At 44.2% G+C, this 23,455-nt stretch overlaps 1 protein-coding gene across 3 annotated transcripts in view; it reads left to right on the forward strand.

Annotated features, from left to right (window-relative positions):
- The window catches only part of LOC138749470 (protein unc-13 homolog C-like), an 877,967-nt gene that overhangs the window by 845,002 nt on the left and 9,510 nt on the right, over positions 1 to 23,455 (forward strand). For all 3 annotated transcript variants that reach the window (XM_069910841.1, XM_069910842.1, XM_069910843.1), the window contains 2 exons: positions 562 to 642; positions 14,015 to 14,162. In XM_069910841.1, coding sequence (XP_069766942.1) covers positions 562 to 642; positions 14,015 to 14,162 — 229 coding nt within the window. The remainder of the gene's footprint in view (positions 1 to 561; positions 643 to 14,014; positions 14,163 to 23,455) is intronic.

The following is a 23,455-nucleotide window of genomic DNA, read 5'->3' on the forward strand; positions in this document are numbered from 1 at the left end:
CCTGGGAAATGTTGTTGACCATTGCAGGACATACACAGTGAATGGCAGTGCCCTGGGAAGTGTTGTTGACCGTGGCAGGACATGCACAGTGAATGGCAGTACCCTGGGAAGTGTTGTTGACCGTGGCAGGACATACACAGTGAACGGCAGTACCCTGGGAAGTGTTGTTGACCGTGGCAGGACATGCACAGTGAATGGCAGTGCCCTGGGAAGTGTTGTTGACCGTGGCAGGACATGCACAGTGAATGGCAGTGCCCTGGGAAGTGTTGTTGACCGTGGCAGGACATACACAGTGAACGGCAGTGCCCTGGGAAGTGTCGTCAAACAGAGGGATCTAGGGACTGGTGCATTCATTCTCAGGTCTTATTTACCTCATGGTAAAGGCTGTCTTGTTCTTCAAGATTTAAAAAAATCTAATTTGCTTAATTTACTGGTTTCTTAAACTGTGGCTGGAAACATTAATGTTTTGGTTAGGTATTTCTCTAATAATTGAGTAATGATCACATTATTTTTAAACACCTTTGTTAATTGACTGTTTCCTGTGACACTCTTCTTAATTAGGAACATGTGATTCGGGAGGAGGTCAGAAGTCTCAGTCCACGTCAATGTGCCATCATGGAAGTTGTTCTGTCTACCATAAAGGTAATTTTATCTTCCCGAATTCCAAGTGAGCTCCGCTCCTTTCAGAAGTAATGTTTTATGGTTCAATCTTGACTACAAAAGGGACTCTGAAGTAGAACGATTTTTTTTCCACCACAATTGGATCTGTGCCTTGTTTATGAAGTTTGCCAAACCGAGAGTGCCAAAACCTCCCTCTTCCTTTAAACATAGAGAACACAAGGAAGTGAGAGGGTGGTCTCACTTTAAATAATCCCTTACTAATCATAGGTGCACTGTGATTGGTAAGAGATTATTCAAGGTGGAATCTGAGTGGAAAAAAAAAGGTTGGGAGCCACTGATCTGGACCAATGCTACAAATCCCCAGCTCAGTTCCTGCCTTTCCAAGTTCCTTTCTCATCAACACCTTTATATTATCTCCAAAGCCCTATTTCATATGTCTATGGATGCCTTGTGCTGCAGCAGTCAGATATCTTCTCACCAAACCGCCAGGCAACATTTTATTGCAGTAATGTTATATTTGTTCTTCTCGTGTCTATGCAGATCGAACCCCATTTCACTGGCAGGTGCTCAGATGATTAGACCTCACCATTGATTATCCTCACAAATATAAAGCTGGTAATATATGCCTGTTCAGTGCAAATGTGAACCATCCAAAGCATACAATATTACATTTCTTTTTCATTAACGTTGTAGCCTTTAGATCAAATACACTTCTGGGTTGAGTCATTTTGTACTGCAATTATTTTCTCCACGCTGTTGATAAAAATAAAGATGAGAAGCAGCATTGAAATTGGTAGCCCGAGGCTTCTGCTTGCTTACTATAATGGCTATTTTTGACATAAATAAAATTGTTGATTAGAAACTCTGAAACAGAGGGAATCAATCTCCGCCACACACAGCTGTCCCTTAACAACAAATCTGGTGAAGAGCTAGATTTAATATTATTGAATAATCCAGACAATATGACAATCTCAGGGAGATTGCCGTGTGGAATCTCCATCCCCCTTGTTTTCATCTCAGACAGGCCTGTTATTGTCTCATTTCAAAGCCAATCATCGTCAGTCTCCTCCTGTCTGATACATCAACACTCCAGCCTTGGAAAGATTTTAAATTCCTCTCCTGTGCTGCCAATGTGAAATCAAAAGCTGGGGATTTTAGATGGTTCCAGTTAATTCCGCTTTACATCAAAAGGTGAAGGAATTCGCACATTCGCAGATACATAACTTATGGAACATAGAACAATACAGTCCTGATACAGGCCTTTGTGCTGAACATGAACTGAGACTCTACTGCCTGCCCATGATCCATATCCTTCTATTCACTACATATTCCGGTGGTTCTCTTAAACATTACCATCCTATCTGTCTATCCTCTAGCCCAGGCACCACATTCCAACCAATGACTATATTCCCCACCCCCTCACCTTAAACGTGTGCCCTCTGGTTTAACACTGACCTCCAGCCAGCGTAACACATTTCTTCCCTACCTTCCACTGGGCCAGTCAATTCTGAATCCAAACTCTCAACTCCCCATGAGTTCTGATTCAGCCTACCATGAGGGACCATGTCAAACATCTCACTAAACTCTTACGTGGACAAATCCACTGCCTACTCTGATCAACCAGCTTCATCGCCTCCTCCAAAAACTCAGTCAAGTTTGTAAGACATGACCCATCCCCCACAAAGCCATGTAGACTCTATCTAATCTGGCCATGATGTTCCAAGTGTGTGTGCAAACCCTATCCTTTCCAATAGTTTCCTTCCCGTTGATATGCGGCTCATCCGCCTATAATTTCCTGCTTTATTCCCTATTTCCTGTCTTGAGGAAAGGAACGACATCAGCTACTCTCCAGTTCTTGAGGAACTACTGCTAGAAAGGATGTAAAGATCTTTTTCAATGCCCCAGCAATCTCACAATTTGGGGTGTTTCTTGTTATGAAAGGGTTTGTAAATCAAGTATTTTAATTTAATTAACAATGCAAAAGTGTGGGTGACTCAATCAAAATTGATCATATTTTTTACGTTATTGCAAATGTTTTTTGAGTGTCTCCTGATACCGTTGTTTCAGCCATCACACCAATCCTCGGACACCGACAAACAAATGCAATGGGCCATTGGGTTGTGTGAGTATTTAAATGCTGTACAGACAATTCATAGATTTCCGATTTATTGTCAGAGTACATACAACCCTGAGATTCCTTTATCCTATGGGCTGTGTGTGGTGTCATGTGTGTAACAGGGTCAAAGGAAATATAAATTGGTTAAGCTGATTCCTGTCAATTTCATTAAAGAATAAGAAATATTTTGATTTAAAATGAAAAATCACGACCATGGGATTAAAGAGTGAGGATTCCGTGTTTGCCAGCTATGGCTGTGATAAGCATTCTGGGTCGGCGAAACCAAGGTGTTCGTATCTTGGCATGATCAGAAGCTGCAACAACTACCTCATCCTGATATCCATCTGGCTCCTTTTTCAGACGTCTGAGTACTAAATGAGAAAACATTGCCCCTTATCATCTCCCACAGGAACATAAAGGTCACCTGTGGAGATTAGGTTCAGGTGACAAGGATTGAAGATTTTGCTTCTGTGGAATACCTCACATTAGCAAAAGGTTTTGGTTTAATTTCTCCAGCAAGGACACACAGGGTACCTTTCAACAAACTTAAGCTATCTTCTGAGCTAGGCATTTGCAAAATCTTTTTCTGCCAGCCTGTCGTTGGACGGGCGAAACCCCTTCGCTGACCACTACTAATGGCAAAGTGTTTACGGGCAGTGTGTACACAGATCCTCTGGGTGAGTTTCTTCCTTTCACTTTCAATGCAGAGAGAAAGCGATGAGTTGTCCTTGATTAGCAAACAGGCCAAAGGATTTTTTGCTGGTTATTCTCTTGGGAGAACAACTTCCATTAACATCTTTACCCACTTTCATGGGAAAACACTTCATTAATGAAAACAAGATATTCGTTCTTTTCAGTGGAAATATGTTCATGAATTCCTTAAACAGGACTCTTGATTAATTGATGCAATTGCATTTGGACAACTGTGACTATTGATGTGTCATCCTGAACCTAATTGAACTTCGGGTTGGGAACCAATGAAGAAATTGAAGCAGTTGTTTAGGGAATAAAGTTGCTTGATGCAGTTAGCCATTAAAGCAGAGCTGGCATGAGATGAGGAGCAAGTCAAAAAACAGAAATAGCCATCGAGTGTTGGAATTGTTAGAGAAAATACCTATTAAACATCCACAGCAAGAGGGAATAGGAAAGATTAATCATTTTGACATGCAAATGTTAATTCTTTTTTCTGAATATTTGTTGAGTGAACACAAAAACAATGTTCCATTATTCCAGCTGCAGACATCTATTCCCTTGTGAGTGGCATGACACGATGAAATAAGAACGCTCGAAGGAAAGTTACAAACTGTGTTTGATCGGGTTCCTGTCTTAATATTTTCTCCATTCCTGACACAATTGGGCAATACTGCAAGATGCCCATAGTTAATACACAGTTCAGACCAGGTCACCATTTGGATTTTACAGTGTTACCTTCTCAGTTAACTTGTCAAATGTGTGGAACATTTGAAAGGGAAATGTTTCCCTCCTGTATCGATGTTTGTGAATAATAGTTAGGTAAATGGTGAGGAGTAAAGGCCCAGAACGGGCGTTGCTCAGTCAGTGTGGAGGGGGGGGGAGGGACTGAATTCACTTGTCATCCTCCATTGCAAGTGACATGCAAGTCTGGCATATTTCCTGTCATTTTCTGATGTCCTGTAGTTATAAGGAGGTGGGCAGAAGTTAGGGTGCAGATGGCACTGGAGAGAGTCATCACTCTTAAGATAAATGTGGTTGTAAATTTCAAATTCTAAATTGTCCTTAGAACTTCAGGTTGGCATGGTTAATGAAGCGGTTAGCACCGTGGTAATGCAGCACCAGTTGTTCAATTCCACAGCTGTGTGTAAGAACTTTGTATATTCTCCCCATGTCCAAGTGGGTTTTCCCCAGGTGCTCCAGTTTCCTCCCTCATTCCAAAGACGTACCAGGTTGGTAGGTTAATTGGTCTCATGGGTATGTTGGGCGGCGTGGGCTCATGGGCTGGAAGGGCCTGTTACCCTGGGCAGCGTAGGCTCATGGGCTGGAAGGGCCTGTTACCCTGGGTGGTGTGGGCTGGAAGGGCCTACCGTGGACAGCATGGCGTCATGGGCTGGAAGGGCCTGTTACCCTGGGCAGCATGGGCTGAAAGGACTTGTTACCTTGGGTGGCATGGGCTCATGGGCTGGAAGGGCTTGTTACTCTGGGTGGCGTGGGCTCATGGGCTAGAAGGGCCTTTTACCCTGGGCAGCGTAGGCTCATGGGCTGGAAGGGCCTGTTACCCTGGGTGGTGTGGGCTGGACAGCATGGTGTCACGGGCTAGAAGGGCCTGTTACCCTGGGCAGCATGGGCTGAAAGGGCCTGTTACCCTAGGTGGCATGGGTTCATGGGCTGGAAGGGCTTGTTACTCTGGGTGGTGTGGGCTCATGGGCTAGAAGGGCCTGTTACCCTGGGCAGCGTAGGCTCATGGGCTGGAAGGGCCTGTTACCCTGGGTGGTGTGGGCTGGAAGGGCCTACCGTGGAATGCATGGCGTCACGGGCTGGAAGGGCCTGTTACCTTGGGCAGCATGGGCTGAAAGGGCCTGTTACCCTGGGTGGCATGGGCTCATGGGCTGGAAGGGCCTGTTACCCTGAGCAGCATAGGTTCATGGGCTGGAAGGGCCGGTTACCCTGGGTGGTGTGGGCTGGAAGGGCCTACCGTGGACAGCATGGCGTCACGGGCTGGTAGGGCCTGTTACCCTGGGTGGCATGGGCTCATGGGCTGGAAGGGCTTGTTACTCTGGGTGGCGTGGGCTCATGGGCTAGAAGGGCCTGTTACCCTGGGCAGCATGGCCTCATGGGCTAGAAGGGCCTGTTACCCTGCTGCATCTCTAAAATTAAAAACTATCTTCACCTTCCCCATCCAGGCCTAGCGATGTCATGCCTACAGCTATCACCTTAGAACCAACTAGTCTTCAGAGACGTGGTCCATGAACAGATCACAGATGTGAAGGACTGTATTCCCACGTTACTACTAATGAATAGTTAAATATGAAAGGTTCTCTCATGTAGCGTCTTCCCAATGCTAGTGTTGACCTTGGTGAATGTTCTGTTTTGTAAGAATTATCATATTTACATTTAGCCTCAGAAGACTAAAACTAATTGTGATAACTATTAGATTTCCAAGAAGGTCATGATAAAGTAAACACGGGTTTACAGCTCTGACGCGGGTATTCTGTGAACAAGTTTGGATGGTATCACACAATCAATGATAATGATGGGTGTCTCATTAGAGCAAAAGAGATATCATTTGTTTTATGCTGGAGAGTTGCATGATGCACCCAACAAATTAATTGATTGTGTGGAGAAAGTGGAATAGAGAACTGATGAAGAAATCTAGGGCCTCTTAATTGGGAATTGAACCCTTTGAGTTTGAAAGAATGTGTTTTTGACAGAGTTTCTGTATATGATCATGTATATAAATGAATTTCAATATTTACTCTGGAGGTCTAAAATATTCATTAATTCTCTTGAGGTTCAAGAGTTGACCTTGGTGAATGTTCTGTTTTGTCTGTTTGGTGAGAACAGTACATGAATTTGTTGCAAAGGCATTAAAAACATGCATGAGCACTTACTGTACACTTACTGCAGGATCAGTTTGACTCAGCAGGTAAAGGAAGGAAATGGATCAGCAGATTGAGGTTTTGTGAGAAGGCGGTCTAAAGAGACATCATTTAAATGCCACACCAATTACTACCCACGAAATGAATGAGGAACCTTCACCTGGGGTTATGGAAGGCTAATTATTACCACGTCCCGTGGATTGGCATATTTTGTGAATCTCCAAGTCCTACTCTTAGGATAGGAATCATTCTACATTCCTCCCTGTTTTCTTTAACCTGAATGAGGAAAGTACAAAATAGGTGTCAATGTCAATAAAATATTTGTCAAACTAACACAAAACTACATCACTTTGTCCCAGCATTATCATGTATAAGATAACCATTTGTCATTTAGTCTTGTAATTAGATAGTCTGCTCTAGCCTCCGATCACATGGCCTGACGACACACATTCACCAGTCTGTCTCCTTCAAGAAAGCATGTAGGGCTGGCCTTGAGGAAAAAAGGCGATGGGGGAAGAACTGTGACACAGCAGCATCAAACCCAGAACAGAATTTCCCTCGCAGCCGCTGCGGCCAAGCACGTCTGTCCCGCATTAGCCTCGTCAACCACCAGCGAGCCTACAGCAGGCATGGACAGCCCCCTTCCTAAATCTTTGTTCGCGAAGCCAAGCCATGAGATAGTCGTCAAAGGAGTAAATAGATAGCAGCCTGACATTCCATTAACAGCAGAAGTAACAGGAGTAACAGCAGTCTTACTCCTCATGCTGAGGTGCTATGAAATCAGGTAGCATGCAGACCACAGGGTTGCAGAGCTAACAATCCACAGTCTCTTTTTCTTTCGTTGATTTATTTCAAAGAAAACTTTAGAATTGAATTTTCAATTTACTGAGACGCGCTGAGCTTTAGGTCCAATCTGTTTTATGAAAATTCTCTCACTGCACAAATCATAAAGGACTCCAACTCCACAAAAAGGGCTGTCTACACTATTATAACAACACCTTATTTTCCTTGCACTATGTGAACTAAATATTTAGCATCTACCTCTTAAATTTCATTGAATGTACACCTGTGTAGTTGTTTTTGATGTGTGAAGTACCTGTTTGGTTGTAGCAAGAAAGGATATATGTGCACTTTTGTAACTCGTTATCTTTATCGCAAACCAATACTATTCTATTTTCTAAAGTATGGCTGATATTCTGTGGAATGGGCATCTAATTTCAGATTCTAATGTTTTGCTGTACATTTTACATCTTCTCCTTTCTTTAATTACATTGGTGTTCAGATCCCCTCCTGAACTAACAAAGTGCGCTAACAAATGGACTTTTCTAACCCAATTTACCAGTATTGATCCCTGTAGTCTGACTTTGAATTGGGCTCATTGTTAGTTAAGACATGTGTTGGAAATGTACTTCATTAGGAAAGTGAGAGCATTTCAGTCTATTTGAGAACATTTGATGAAGTAAGAATTTAAATTACTTGAAGTTCACTTCACTTTACTGTACAAGGTTACAACAAAATTGGTGATGTGTGCTACAGTGGGGGAAACAATGGATCTTCAAAGGTTCTTTTCAAATTAACTAAAAAAAGAATTGCTGGAACACAGTATCCAGGGGTGGAGATGGGCAGCCAGTGTTTCAGGTCTGCATCCTTTATCAAATCTCTGTTTCTTCACCTCAAATTGGCTGCTGGATAGAAAGGTTCTGTATTCAGCCAAAATTGAGTCTGGGCCATTTCCTGGAAACGAATGGCGAAGTACAAAGTTGCCCTCAAGTCATCAGGAATGAAACACACTTACTTGGTGAATTCTAGAGCACGCCCAGTCAGGGTGAGGTTTCTTGGTGTCATATTGTCTTTAGGACTTTCCTAAAAAATTCCTACAAACCTGTGATTCCTGCCTATGCTGTTTATGGAGAGGAGAATTTCATGTTACACAAATGGGGATGAAAAATATATTTTGGGTCAGTATAAAAGTAAATTTAGTTGAAAACAAGCTATAAGTTTAATGATTAGGAAAACCAAAGACTTTAGACATTACAGAGAGATTTGATGAGGTATATTTTCTCTGCGAGGGTGATGAGCAGGTGAGGTAAGCCAAGTGCCCAAGTCCTGCTCATGGGTTGTATGTTTGTACATGTAACGTCTAGTTGCATTAAGTTGAGTTGGATTCAACAGCCTGTTCACACAAATGGTCACCACTACCTACCTGGGTCAGTAAGGTCCAGCAATCATACTGGCACAACAACTGGAGCAGGGAGACAGCATTCTTTTTTTTTATTTCTTCATACATTATTTATTACTGAATTTTTTTTCTTCTGTACTGCATAGTTTGCTTACCTTTGTTTACATTTCTCTCTTTTGTATACATTTCTTTTTTTATATTTTTTTTTATTTTTCACACTGTGAACCATATAAACCAAAATATTTACAAATGTTTTCATTAAATATACACAGTGGCATTTTCCCCCTTTTTCCCCCTTTCCCTCCCTCCCCCCTTCCCACCCCCCTCCAAAACCAAAAAATATTCAACATATACAATACAATAAAACCATAAAACAATATCTTCACACAAAGGAAAAATAAACAAGAAGAATGTGTCATCTACTTTTACACACTAAATCAAATTGTTTTGTCTTCTTATCGTTTTAGGGGATGGAAGTCCAAGGCAAGCTCTCTCTGTTATGTTCCATGTATGGTTCCCAAATTTGTTCATACAATGTGACTTTATTTTTATATTATATGTTTTTTTTTCAATGGAATACATTTATTCATTTCTATGTATCATTGCTGTATTCTCAGACTCCTCCATTTTCTAAGTTGACATTATACATTTTATTTTGCTGCTGCGGAGACAGCATTCTAAGGCATCCCTCAACTTTTGAGGCAATGACACCCTTCCCCTCGATTGCTCCAATCACCATTGTTGTATGGAAAGGCTAGAGACGGAGTCTTGCTTGTTAAAGATGGTAGGGTGTGGGGATAGGGTTAAATTGTGTTAATTCCAGAAGAGATTTGAAAGCTGTTTAGATTATTTAAATAATGATAAAGCAAGGTCAAACTGTGAAAAATCTAAAATATTTTTAAAAACAAAAAAAATTAATCAAAATATTAAATAAATATATAAATTGATAAATTTATTAGTGTTCTAATTTATCTTTCTTCTCCTCGCCTCCGGTCAGGTATTTCCGCACAAAGAGTGGGGATTCCAAGCCTGAAATACATTCCATGCAGGTTCTGATGGTGAAATCACCAGAATTTGGCCAGAGTCAAGTTGGTCTCAGGTTGTTGGTTTGTAGGGGTGTTGTTGACAATGGCCTTTTTGGTGCAGGGCTGTCGATGATTTTAGTTTGGTTGATGTGCAATGCTGATGTTGTAATTATTGTGTGTGGATGCTGATGGCATTGGTCCTGTTGGTGTGGCAATGGTGTTGGTTCAGGATTGGTGTTAGTGTGAGATTGGTGTTGGTTCAGGATTGGTATTGGTGTGGATTTGGTGTTGGTTCAGGATTGGTATTGGTTTAGGAGTGGTGTTCGTTGAGGATTGGTGTTGGTTCAGGATTGGTGTTGGTATAGGATTGGCGTTGGTGTGGCATTGGTGTTGATTCAGGATTGATGGTACAGGATTGGTGTTGGTTTAGGATTTTTGTTGGTGCGGGATTGCTGTTGGATCAGAATGGCTGTTGGTTCAAGATTGGTGTTGGACTGGGATTGATGCTGGTTCAGGATTGAAGTTGGTTCAGGATTGGGGTTGGTTCAGGAAAGGTGTTGGTTCGGGATTGCTGTTGGTTCGGTGTTGGTGTTGGTACAGTGTTGGTGTTGGTTCAGGATTGGTGTTGGTTCAGGATTGGTGTTGGTTCAGGATTGATGTTGGTACAGGATTGGAGTTGGTTGAGTATTGGTATTGATTCAGCATTGGTGTTGGTGTGAGATTGGTGTTGTTTAAGATTGGAGTTGGTTCAGGATTGAGGGCTGGTTCAGGATGGTATTGGTTCAGGATTGGTATTGCTTTAGGATTGGTGTTAGTTCAGGATGGTGTTGGTACAGGATTAGAGTTGGTTGAGGAATGGGGTTGATTCAGTATTGGTGTGAGAATGTTGTTGGTTCAGGATTGGAGTTGGTTCAGGAATGGGGCTGGTTCAGTATGATGTTGGTTCAGGTTGGTGTTGGTACAGGTTTAATGTTGGTTCAGGATTGATGTTGGTTTAGGATTGATGTTGGTGCGGGATTGCTGTTGGTTCAGGGTTGGTGTTTGTAGAGGATTGGTGTTGGTTCAGGATTGGTGTTAGTTTAGGATGGTGTTAGTACAGAATTGGTGTTGGTGTGGATTTGCTGTTGGTTAAAGATTGGTGTTGGTCTGGGATAGGTGTTGGTTCGGGATTGGTGTTGTTTCAGGATTGGTGTTGGATCAGGCTAGGTGTTTGTTCAGGATTTATGTTGGTTCAGGATTTGTGTTGGTTCAGGATTGGTGTTGGTACAGGATTGGGGTTGGTTCAGGATTGGTGTTGGTTCAGTTTTGGTGTTGGTACAGGATTGGTGTTAGTTCAGTATTGGTGTTGATGTGGATTTGCTTTTGGTTAAGGATTGGTGTTTGTCTGGGATAGGTATTGGTTCAGGATTGGTGTTGTTTCAGGATTGGTGTTTGATCAGGCTTGGAGTTGGTTTAGGAATGGGGTTGATTCAGTATTGCTGTTGGTGTGAAAATGTTGTTGGTTCAGGATTGAAGTTGGTTCAGGATTGAAGTTGGTTCAGGATTGGAGCTGGTTCAGGATGGTGTTGGTTCAGGTTGGTGTTGGTACAGGTTTGATGTTGGTTCAGGATTGGTGTTGGTTTAGGATTGATGTTGGTTCAGAATTGGTGTTTGTACAGGATTGGAGCTGGTTCAGGATGGTGTTGGTTCAGGTTGGTGTTGGTACAGGATTGGTCTTGGTTCAGGATTGGTGTTGGTGTGGATTTGCTGTTGGTTAAGGATTGGTGTTGGTCTGGGATTGGTGTTGATTCCGGATTGGTGTTGGTTCGGGATTGGTGTTGGTTCAAGATTGGTGTTGGATCAGGATTGGTGTTTGTTCATGAATGGTGTAGGTTCAGGATTGGTATTGCTTCAGGATTGGTATTGGTTTAGGATTGTTGTTAGTTCAGGATGGTGTTGGTACAGGATTAGTGTTGGTACATGATTGGAGTTGTTTGAGGAATGGGGTTGATTCAGTATTGGTGTTGGTGTGAGAATGTTGTTTGTTCAGGATTGGAGTTGGTTCAGGATTGGGGCTTGTTCGGAATGGTGTTGGTTCAGGTTGGTGTTGGTACAGGATTGATGTTTGTATAGGATTGTTGTTGGTTCAGGATTGGTGTTGGTACAGGATTGGGATTGATTCAGGATTGGTGTTGGTGTGAGATTGGTGTTGGTTCAGGATTGGAGCTGGTTCAGGGTGGTGTTGGTTCAGGATTGGTGTTTGTTCAGGATTGGAATTGATTCAGGATTGCTGTTGGTTCAGGATTGCAGTTGGTTCAGTGTTGATGTTGGTACAGGTTTAGTGTTAGTTTAGAATTGGTGTTGGTACAGGATTTGGATTGATTCAGGATTGGTGTTGGTGTGAGATTGTAGTTGGTTCAGGATTGGAGTTGGTTCAGGATTAGGGCTGGTTCAGGATGGTGTTGGTTCAGGATGGTGTTGATTTAGAATTGCTGTTGGTTCAGGATTGGTGTTGGTACAAGTTTGGAGTTAGTTGAGAAGTGGGGTTGATTCAGGATTGTTGTTGTTGTGTGATTGGTTCAGGATTGGGGTTGGTTCCAGATTGGTGTTGGTGTGGATTTGCTGTTGGTTAAAGTTTGGTGTTGGTCTGGGATAGGTTTTGGTTCGGGATTGGTGTTGTTTCAGGAATGGTGTTGGATCAGGCTTGGTGTTTGTTCAGGATTCATGTTGGTTCAGGATTAGTATTGCTTTAGGATTGGTGTTAGTTCAGGATGGTGTTGGTACAGGATTGGAGTTGTTTGAGGAATGAGGTTGATTCAGTGTTGGTGTGAGAATGTTGTTGGTTCAGGATTGGAGTTGGCTCAGGATTGGAACTGGTTCAGGGTGGTGTTGGTTCAGGTTGGTGTTGGTACAGGTTTGATGTTCGTTCAGAATTGCTGTTGGTTCAGTATTGGTGTTTGTACAGGATTGGTGTTGGTTCAGGATTGGTGTTGGTACAGGATTGGCATTGGTTCAGGATTTGTGTTGGGGTGGATTTGCTGTTGGTTAAGGATTGGTGTTGGTCTGGGATTGGTGTTGATTCAGGATTGGTGTTGGTTTGGGATTGGTGTTGGTTCAGGATTGGTGTTGGATCAGGATTGGTGTTTGTTCAGGATTGGTATTGGTACAGGATTGGTGTTGGTCCAGTGTTGGTGTTGATGTGGGATTGATGTTGGTACAGGGTTGGTATTGGTGCGGGATTGATGTTAATGGGGATTGGTGTTGGTTCAGGGTTGGTATTGTTGCGGGATTGATGTTAATGGGGATTGGTGTTGGTACAGGGTTGGTATTGGTGCGGGATTGATGTTAATGGGGATTGGTGTTGGTTAAGGCTTGGTGTTGTTGCGGGATTGATGTTAATGAGGATTGGTGTTGGTACAGGGTTGGTGTTGGTGTTGTATTGATGTTAATGGGGATTGGTGTTGGTACAAGGTTGGTACTGGTGTGGGATTGATGTTAATGGGAATTAGGGTTAGTACAGGGTTGGTGTTGGTGTGGGATTAATGTTAATGGGGATTGGTTTTGGTACAGGGTTGGTGTTGGTGTGGGATTGATGTTATATGGGAGTGGACCAGGGTTTGTTTTGGTGTGGTATTGATGTTAATGGGGATTGGTGTTGGTTCAGGATTAGGGTCAGTGCTGAGATGGAATGGAATGACATTTGCTATTACATTGGAAGAAGCATCCTTTTGAGTCCTTACTTCAGCTGCATGTGGAACGTAGCCTGTAACAATTGTAATGTAAACTGTATTAAACACAGTTAAATGGGGCAGTACTGTTAGTGCAGCGGTTAGCCCAACACTATTATAGCACTAGCAACGTAGCTTCAAATCCGGTGCTGTCTGTGAGGAGTTTTTATGTTCTTCCCATGACTGGTGGGTTTCCTCTGTGCCATCCAGTTTCCCAGTTTCCTCCCATTCTTCAAGGACATATGAGGTTGGTAGATTAATTGGTCACAAGGTTGTGTTTGGACGCATGGGCTCATGGACCAGAAGGGCCTGTTATTGTGCTGTGTCTCTATATTAAAATATTATACATGTTATATTTTGTTGTATTTTTCTGCAACAAGTGTTTACAATTGAATGGGAAACCATGAATTTTGTTGATGTAATGCCATGGTAATTTTACCCATCGATTTAAATGGGCATTCCTAACAGCTGTAACCTCCAGCCCACCTCATGTCCCATATTAACTAAGCCCAATATAGGCTGGGACCAAAAAATCTGCTCTGTATCCAAGTCTTCTGGGCAGAATGGCTGAGGTCACGAGTAAACATGCCCTTAATTGCCACAGCCTGCTGAGTTCTGTCTCAAAGTGTTGTACGTTGGTGGATAGCTTTGCTCAGTTGGTCAACAGAAAGAGTTTTGGGATTTAAACACTTCTGGATATACTTCAGTGCAAAGAAAATTTCTGCTGACTTGTGTCAACCAGTGTTCAATTTTGTTGTTATTTAATGCACAATCTTGTGTTCTTCTTCCTTTAGCATTACTTCCATGCTGGAGGCAGTGGTTTGAAGAAAACATTCTTAGAGAAGAGCCCCGACTTGCAGTCCTTGAAATATGCTCTCAATCTTTACACCCAAACGACCGATGCCTTAATTAAAAAATTTATCCACACCCAGTCCTCTCAAGGTAAGAGGCATTAAGCTGAACAGTGAGTGAGATTCGGCCTGTTAGTGGGGTATTGTATCCACCATGAGGGGCTGTTTGGGATTTCATTCAACTGCAGTTTACATTTCACATCTTAACTGAAAACTACAGAAACAAGCTCCATGTCCAAGAAAACCTGACTTAAAAATAAAATATAACTGAAGTATTGGTTCAGTTAAATTAAATTAAATATTATTTGCAAAACTTCATTAAATTCTTGAAATATATCAATTCCTAAAATTCTCACCATTCACTTCCTGTCCCCAATTCAACTGCACACTCTGATTCCACGCACCTGCACCCACCTCCCTCATTGACCCCACACCCCCATCCACTCCCCCTCTGACCCCACAACCCTCTCCGCTCCTCCTTCTCCTCATACCTCAGTCCATCCAACCTCTCCCTCTTCCCATAGCCCCCGTCCACTCCTGAGACCCTCCATCTGCAACTTCCTGAACAGCTATAGAGCTCTGGTTTCTGTACTCGTCAGTTACAGTGGTGTCAGTCTCCATGAGCAGTGCCAGTCTCTGTGAGCATTGCCAATGTCTGGGAGCAGTGCCAGACCCCATGCAGTGCCAGTCTCTTTGAGCGGTGCTAGTCTACGAGCAGTGCTATTCTCAGGGAGCAGCACCAGATGAGGGCGGTCCTAGTCTCGGGGAACTGTGCCAGTCTTTGGGAGCAGTGCCAGTCTCAGGGATCAGTGCCATCAGGGAGCCGTGCCTGTCTTAGAGAGCATCCCAGTCTCGGGGAGTGGTGCCAGACAGGGTGGTGCTAGTCTCGCGGAGCTGTGCCAGACTCCGGGAGCGGTCCCAGTTTCGGGATGCAGTGCCAGATGGGTAGCAGTGCCAGATGTCTCAGGGATTGGTGCTGGTCTCTAGGAATGATGCCAGTCTCAGGGAGTCGTCCCAGTCTTGATGCCAGTCTCTAGGAGTAGGGCCAGACAGGGAGAAGTGCCAGACGGGGAGCGGTGCCCATCTCCATGAGTGAGGTGGAGCTGGCAGACAAGAATCAGGTGTAGATGAGGAGGTGCACACATGAGGAGCGTGGTTGGTCAAGGGTTGAGGTGGACAGTGCTCGTCCTGCATCAGCCTGCAGTGATGGGTTCCCTCGGCTGTCAGCAACACCTCCCATCTGTATCAGTCACTCCCATCATCAATCATTACATGCTCTTCACACTAATTATATTTCATTCAAACTATTGAGTTTCTCTTACACAACATTGTCAGCGACAGATGCATAGTAAGAGGTTTGGTATTTTTGTACTTAATGGTCAAATTTATGAATTATACTTGTTGCTAATTCAGAAACTACAATCCCAATGTATGATTTAAGAGAAGCTGTTAAACTGGTCATCATGTACAGCTGTAAAATGAAATGAGTAATTAACTCAATGCTGAAACTTAATTAACATGTTAGTTGCAAAATCATTTAATGCCTGAGATGAGCTGGAAACTTGTGACGAAGGAGGAATGGGAGTGTGTGTCACCCCACAGAAGTGTGTCTTCCCCCTTCACCACCCCCCCCCACCCCCCCAACCCCCTGCTTCCCATTCGGGTGTCTGCTTGATTTGCAGCACTCCAGAAGCAGGGCTCAGGTCCAAACAGTCAACTGTTGTTGCTTTACGTGGATTCTGTGTGACCTGCTGAGTTCCTCCAGTCCTTTGTGTCTTGTCCTTTGATGTCATGTCACCCGGCAGTGACCTCAGAATTCCAATCTACATCGACATTGAACTTCCACACAAGCATTACTCCTTGCAAACAGGTCCTTGTTTGCAGAGAATTTGAGGATTAATAAAAAATTTTAAATGTTTGAGATTCTCAGTGGACAGTTCAAGTGGTAATCAATGCATGTTGATGCTGTTTCCATGAACTGTGGTAGAGACAGGTACCATTGTAACGTGTAAAAGACATTTGGACAAGAACAGGTGAAGAAAAGATTTAGAGTTACATAGACAAATGGGACTAGCTTAGGGGGACAAGTGGGGCTGTTTTCTGTAAAACTCTCTGCCACCATGCACTGACAACAAAATCAGGATTGTGCAGACTTTGCTCAGAAAATTCAAGTTTGCTGAGTACTTGTAGTATTCTTTTCACTAAAGCTACAAAATCAGCCATCAAAAGCTTGTGTTGTGGTATAAGTATGAGCTTGCCCTCAGGAGGTATTGAGCATGCAGACAATGCGAGTGAGGGAACTGGTCAGCGGTGCCACAAGTGCAAGGGGTAAAGTGACCCACTTCTGCCAGGAGGAAGCGTACTCTGGAGTGGCTGCATATGGAGAGCTGAGAGTGAGGGAAACAGACCAGCTAGGAATTGAGTACAGCAAAAATGTAATGGTCTTGCAGCCAGAAGCACTTGGACGGAAGAACTGTGAAATGTGTTATGACTCAACTGAGAAGAAATGAGAGGTTAGGGTGGAAGTGTCTGATGGCAAATCAGGAAGAAAGAAATAGAAAGAGAGATGAAAACAAGTTGGCTCAAGAGAAAGGAAAAAGAGCAAGAGATTTTAAAAATGTTTGGGAAGGTGGTGAAAGGAGAAACGACTAGAGCATTTGTAGGCTTCTCGACAGACACATGAGTTGAAGGAATGGAGAGATTGGCTCAGGTGCAAGCAGCAGAGGTTCAGTTTAATTTGGCTATCATGTCGGCTGAAGAGCCTGGTCCTGTGCTTAAACCTGCTACATCATTCATTACTTCAAAGGAATACAATTCTATGCATTAAAGTCCATGTTTACTGGCAGACAGTTTGATTGGCAGTAGCTGAGGCTTACGTCATTGTTAAAACTCCATTTTGTTCGCAATTGCCCAGACACAGTGACCTCACCTCATTCAACAGCCTTGTTGTGAACCAGATTGTGAGAGGCTGTTCTCATGAAGACATCGGTGAGCAGCTCAATTTGGGGGGCTACTGTTGCATATCTGAGTCCAACTCCTCCGTTGCCCATTGCCTTATTCACTCCTAAATAAAAATGATGCCCAGCAAGCTAATCGCACCCTGAGGAAGGATTCTGGCCGCAACATTCCCCGTTGCTTCTCTCCCACTGACACTGCTCGGTTCACTGATTTCCTCTAGCTTCAGATCCCAGCATCTGTAGTCCCCTGTGGGACCCCAGCTAACCCACTCTGGCAAAGTCATTTTATCCTGTGTCCGCTCCATTACTTCCTGGCACTACTTTGTAAGGGAGGGATATTTACAGTATTTCCCAAATTAATAGAAAAACACCAAAATTACAAGTTGATAGCAATAACTGAATTCATGCAAGTTCCAAGGTCAACAATCAGCAAGACAGCTCCTTGGCCTTCATAAATCAATGCATTGTGTATAGGAGTTGGGATGTTCTGGTGAAGTTGTATAAGAGGCATTTGGAGGATTGTGTGCAGTTTGGGTCACCTAACTACAGGAAAGATATCAATAAGATAGAAAGAGTGCAGAGAAGATTTACTAGGATGTTACCCGGACTTCAGGAATTGAGTTACAGGGAAAGATTAAACAGGTTAGGACTTTATTCCCTGGAGCGAAGAAGAATGAGAGGATATTTGATTGAGGTATAGAAAATTCTGAGGAGTATTGATTGGGTAAATGCAAGTAGGCTTTTTCCACTGAGAGTAGATGAGATAAAACCAGAGGACATGGGTGAAGGGGGAAAGTTTCATGGGAATGTCTCCACCCAGAGAGTAGTGGGAGTATGGAACAAGCTGCCAGCTGAAATGGCAAATTCAGGCTCCCTTTTCACATTTAAAAATTTTTTGACAGGTACATGGATGTGATGGGTGTGGAGGGGTATGGTCAGGGTGAAAGTCAGTATGATTAGGCAGAATAATACTTTGGCTCAGACTAGATGGGCCCAAGGGTCTGTTTTTGTGCTGTCATGTTCTGTGGTTACCATCACTACTTATTGCAGTGCCATCTAGTGCCCCAGTTCCGGCAGTGCCTTTTTTTCAATTTCAATCTCTTTATATTATAGGAAACAATACATGAGGAGAGTCAAATAGTAAAAACAGAAACATCACTATATTGCAATACTTAATACAACATATAACATATGGAACAATATTATCCCTTTCTCGTCAATTTAGAATATTCCTGCAGTCCCTTTCAATGAACTGGTGTCCTGGTTCCTGCAGCCCCTTTCAATGCACTGGTGTCCTGGTCCCTGCAGCCCCTTTCAATGCACTGGTGCTTTGGTTCCTGCAGCCCCTTTCAATGCACTGGTGTCCTGGTCCCTGCAGCCCCTTTCAATGCACTGGTGCTTTGGTTCCTGCAGCCCCTTTCAATGAACTGGTGTCCTGGTCCCTGCAGCCCCTTTCAATGCAATGGTGCTCTGGCCCCTGCAGCCCCTTTCAATGAACTGGTGTCCTGGTCCCTGCAGCCCCTTTCAATGCAATGGTGCTCTGGTACCTGCAGCCCCTTTCAATGCACTGGTGTCCTGGTCCCTGCAGCCCCTTTCAATGCACTGGTGCTCTGGTCCCTGCAGCCCCTTTCAATGCATTGGTGTCCTGGTTCCTGCAGCCCCTTTCAATGCACTGGTGTCCTGGTCCCTGCAGCCCCTTTCAATGCATTGGTGCTTTGGTTCCTGCAGCCCCTTTCAATGCACTGGTGTCCTGGTCCCTGCAGCCCCTTTCAATGCACTGGCGCTTTGGTTCCTGCAGCCCCTTTCAATGCACTGGTGTCCTGGTCCCTGCAGCCCCTTTCAATGCACTGGTGCTTTGGTTCCTGCAGCCCCTTTCAATGAACTGGTGTCCTGGTCCCTGCAGCCCCTTTCAATGCAATGGTGCTCTGGCCCCTGCAGCCCCTTTCAATGAACTGGTGTCCTGGTCCCTGCAGCCCCTTTCAATGCAATGGTGCTCTGGTCCCTGCAGCCCCTTTCAATGCACTGGTGTCCTGGTCCCTGCAGCCCTTTCAATGCACTGGTGCTCTGGTCCCTGCAGCCCCTTTCAATGCATTGGTGTCCTGGTTCCTGCAGCCCCTTTCAATGAACTGGTGTCCTGGTCCCTGCAGCCCCTTTCAATGCACTGGTGCTTTGGTTCCTGCAGCCCCTTTCAATGAACTGGTGTCCTGGTCCCTGCAGCCCCTTTCAATGCAATGGTGCTCTGGCCCCTGCAGCCCCTTTCAATGAACTGGTGTCCTGGTCCCTGCAGCCCCTTTCAATGCAATGGTGCTCTGGTTCCTGCAGCCCCTTTCAATGCACTGGTGTCCTGGTCCCTGCAGCCCCTTTCAATGCACTGGTGCTCTGGTCCCTGCAGCCCCTTTCAATGCATTGGTGTCCTGGTTCCTGCAGCCCCTTTCAATGCACTGGTGTCCTGGTCCCTGCAGCCCCTTTCAATGCACTGGTGCTTTGGTTCCTGCAGCCCCTTTCAATGAACTGGTGTCCTGGTCCCTGCAGCCCCTTTCAATGCAATGGTGCTCTGGCCCCTGCAGCCCCTTTCAATGAACTGGTGTCCTGGTCCCTGCAGCCCCTTTTAATGCAATGGTGCTCTGGTCCCTGCAGCCTCTTTCAATGCACTGGTGTCCTGGTCCCTGCAGCCCCTTTCAATGCACTGGTGCTCTGGTCCCTGCAGCCCCTTTCAATGCATTGGTGTCCTGGTTCCTGCAGCCCCTTTCAATGCACTGGTGTCCTGGTCCCTGCAGCCCCTTTCAATGCACTGGTGCTTTGGTTCCTGCAGCCCCTTTCAATGAACTGGTGTCCTGGTCCCTGCAGCCCCTTTCAATGCACTGGTGTCCTGGTCCCTGCAGCCCCTTTCAATGCACTGGTGCTCTGGTCCCTGCAGCCCCTTTCAATGCACTGGTGTCCTGGTTCCTGCAGCCCCTTTCAATGCACTGGTGTCCTGGATCCTGCAGCCCCTTTCAATGCACTGGTGCTCTGGTCCCTGCAGCCCCTTTCAATGCACTGGTGCTCTGGTCCCTGCAGCCCCTTTCAATGCACTGGTGTCCTGGTTCCTGCAGCCCCTTTCAATGCACTGGTGTCCTGGTCCCTGCAGCCCCTTTCAATGCACTGGTGCTCTGGTCCCTGCAGCCCCTTTCAATGCACTGGTGTCCTGGTTCCTGCAGCCCCTTTCAATGCACTGGTGTCCTGGTTCCTGCAGCCCCTTTCAATGCACTGGTGCTTTGGTTCCTGCAGCCCCTTTCAATGTACTGATGCTCTGGTCCCTGCAGCCCCTTTCAATTTACTCAGTTAATTGATAATTTACTGTCCCATTGTTTATCACCACAAAGTAGAACTGAAATATCCTGAGCTATAATAGAAATAAACTGCAATAATTTGGGATTTCTGCCATTTTAGCACCACCAAAGTCCCAAGTGTGCAGGATTATTGGAGTTTTATTTGACTGTGATAAATATAATTATCATAACCCGGATTCAAGGTTGAAACAACAGAAAGCAAGGATTCGAGAAAGAACATGTTCTCTGCACATTCCTGCTTCCTGTGATGCTGACGTAAACTGCTGATAAAGTGTTTCAGGGTCACGTTGTGAGGAAGTTCGTCAAATGGTAGCTTGGATTTCTCAAATATTTACCATCTTCAAATTAAAGAGGGAACTGAATTACCATATAGATTGACCGAGAAGGTTTTGCAGTTAGTCTACAACTTTAAAATCATTCGAATAAAGTTTCCCTCAGGGCCCTTCTAGTAACAGAATAAGCCCTACCCTGGTTTGATTTACCCAAAGGCAGCACCTCACACTTCTCCAAGTTGAACTGTATCTCCCATTCCTTGGACCATTTCCCATCTGATGTAGATCCTGTTGTAAACCCAGTAATCCACTATAGCACATATTTTCATGTCATCAGCAAAGCTACTCACATGTCACAAACATCCCTGTCCAAATTATTCATGTACACTACAAAGATCAAAAGTTCCAGTACACCACCCTGAGGCATTCCACTGCACCTGGGCCTCCAAACTGAAAAACATTCTGACTCCTATCACTGAGCACAGTTGGCCCCCATCCTGCAGGCCCTAACCTTCCATACCAATCTACCTTGTGGGACCTTATCAAACCCTTTACTATAGTCCACGTGAATAACGTCAACTGCCTCACTCTCGTTTCTCCTCTGTGTTATCTCTTCAAAAGATCCGATGAACTTTGTGATGATGTCCCACACACGTACCCACGCTGGCCCTCCTTCATGTTCCCCTGGCAATCCTAATGTTGCCACAATTTCCCAGAATCCTCTCCAACAGTCTCCCTACCCCCGACATCAGACTAACAGGCCTGCAGTTTTCTGCTTTATCTTCACAGCTCTTTTTAAATAACCACACCATATTTGCCATCTTCCTGAACTTCAGTCATAAGAGATGAGTTAAAAATGTCTGTGAAGGTCTGGGCCTGGAGATTTATCCACCTGGATATGATCTGAGACTGTTACCACCTCATCACTACTGACATGCCCTGGGCCATCTTTAGTTACCTCCCTCACCTTCCACTCTTACTTATCCTGCTCCACAGTCAACACATTCACAACAGATCTATTTAAGATCTTCCCCATCTCATCTGGCTCTGTACAGAGACACCCCTCCTGCTCCTTAATGGGACCTATACTTTCGCTTGTGACCCTTTTGTTCCTAATATACTTATAAAATCATTTTGGACACTTCCTTGCTCTGTCCACCAAATCCAACTTGGAACCTCTTTTAGCCCTCCTTATTTCCTTCTTGTACTCCTCAAGGGATTTGAACCTGCCTGTCTGTGCCTGATCCGTGCCTGCTTCTCTTTCTGATTTGTGCCTCTGCATCTCGTGTTAACCAGGCTATTCCTGCTTTTTACCCCACTGGGAACATGTTCACCCAGGACCTTGCTTATCCCATACTGAAACCCTTCATTACCCTCCAGCATTTATATCTATTGTGAACTCCTGCCTAATCTTGTTGAAATTGGCCTTGCCCCAATTTAGGATTTGAATTTGAGGACTAGTGTTGACCTTTTCCATAGTTACCTTCAAGCTAATAGAATTGTGGTCACTGGTCCCCAAGGTGTCCCCCTCCCGATCAGGTCTGCTATTGGATGACTGTTTACTTCAGTATTTTCACTGAAATAAAATCTATTTATTGCAGAAATCCAGCACTTGGTTTTCTTTAGATATTTACCACACACAGAAAAATATCAAACTCATCTTGAACCACAGTACCATGAAAACACGTTACACTAATTCAAGACGTGCACTCTAACTCCCTGATCAATAATGCACAACCACTGTGGTACTGGTGAACGTGCCACGCATTCTTACAGCTTCAACTCCTGAGCCTCGGGACTTTCATAAAAATTGACTGATTATTGATAAAACATCATACGGAAGAGCTATACAATTCTGCTACATGTGGGCCTTCTTGCTGCTTGACCATATTAATAGATCTTGGAATCCCAAAATCTTTTCAAACTGTCAAAAGACAAAGAACTCGCGAGCAAATTCAATTTCTCAGGGAAAACAGCAGTACCTTTTCTTTAGAAGATTCACTTTTTTTCAAATCAAGTCTTTCATTTCATTGCCTTCAGTTTTAGTTACATGGTATAACATCTGTGTCTAGAAGAACAGCCATCAACAGAGGAGTAATTTGTTGCTCCCAGCACATTCACCAGGTCAACACCTGGGTACTTTGGTAATTATTACCGAGGTGCACAAGATTCCTGTCTCCTGACCACTGAGTGAGGTATATTCTACCAGTAGAATAGGCCAGGAAGCATCTGACTCCAAATTCACATCCTCATTCTCCATAATAGTGAACGAGAATTTGCTGTTACCCTGTTGTCTTTGTTATTATATTGAGTAGCCTCAATGTGCAGAAAAATATTTATGCATACTATTGTAGAAAGAGCTCATTGGTGGGGGGTGTTCCATTGTTACATCAGGTAACTGGAGGCCAGTTAGTTTAATGTCTGTAGATAGTAAAATGCTTGAAGCTATTGTTAAGGAAGAAATATCAAGGCATCTGGGTGGAAATCGTTCCATCAGCTGATGCAGCATGGATTCAGGAAGGGAAGGCCACATTTCCCAAATTTACTGCAGTTCTTTGAGGATATAATGGGTGCAGGGGATGGAGGGGAACTGGTGGACGTTGTGTACATGGATTTCAAAAAGGTGTTCAATAAGATGCCACATAAAAGATTTACCCATGAGATAAGGATACACAGAGTTGGGGGTAATGTATTAGCACAGATCAAGGATTGGCTCACCAATAGAGGCAGAGAGTTGAAATAAATGAGTGTTTCTCTGGCTGGCAATCAGGGATGAGTGGAGTTCCGCAGAGGTCGGTGCTGGGTCCACAACTGTTCACAATGTCC

Source organism: Narcine bancroftii, chromosome 14 (genome assembly GCF_036971445.1).
Source record: "Narcine bancroftii isolate sNarBan1 chromosome 14, sNarBan1.hap1, whole genome shotgun sequence".
Taxonomy (NCBI): Eukaryota; Metazoa; Chordata; class Chondrichthyes; order Torpediniformes; family Narcinidae; genus Narcine; species Narcine bancroftii.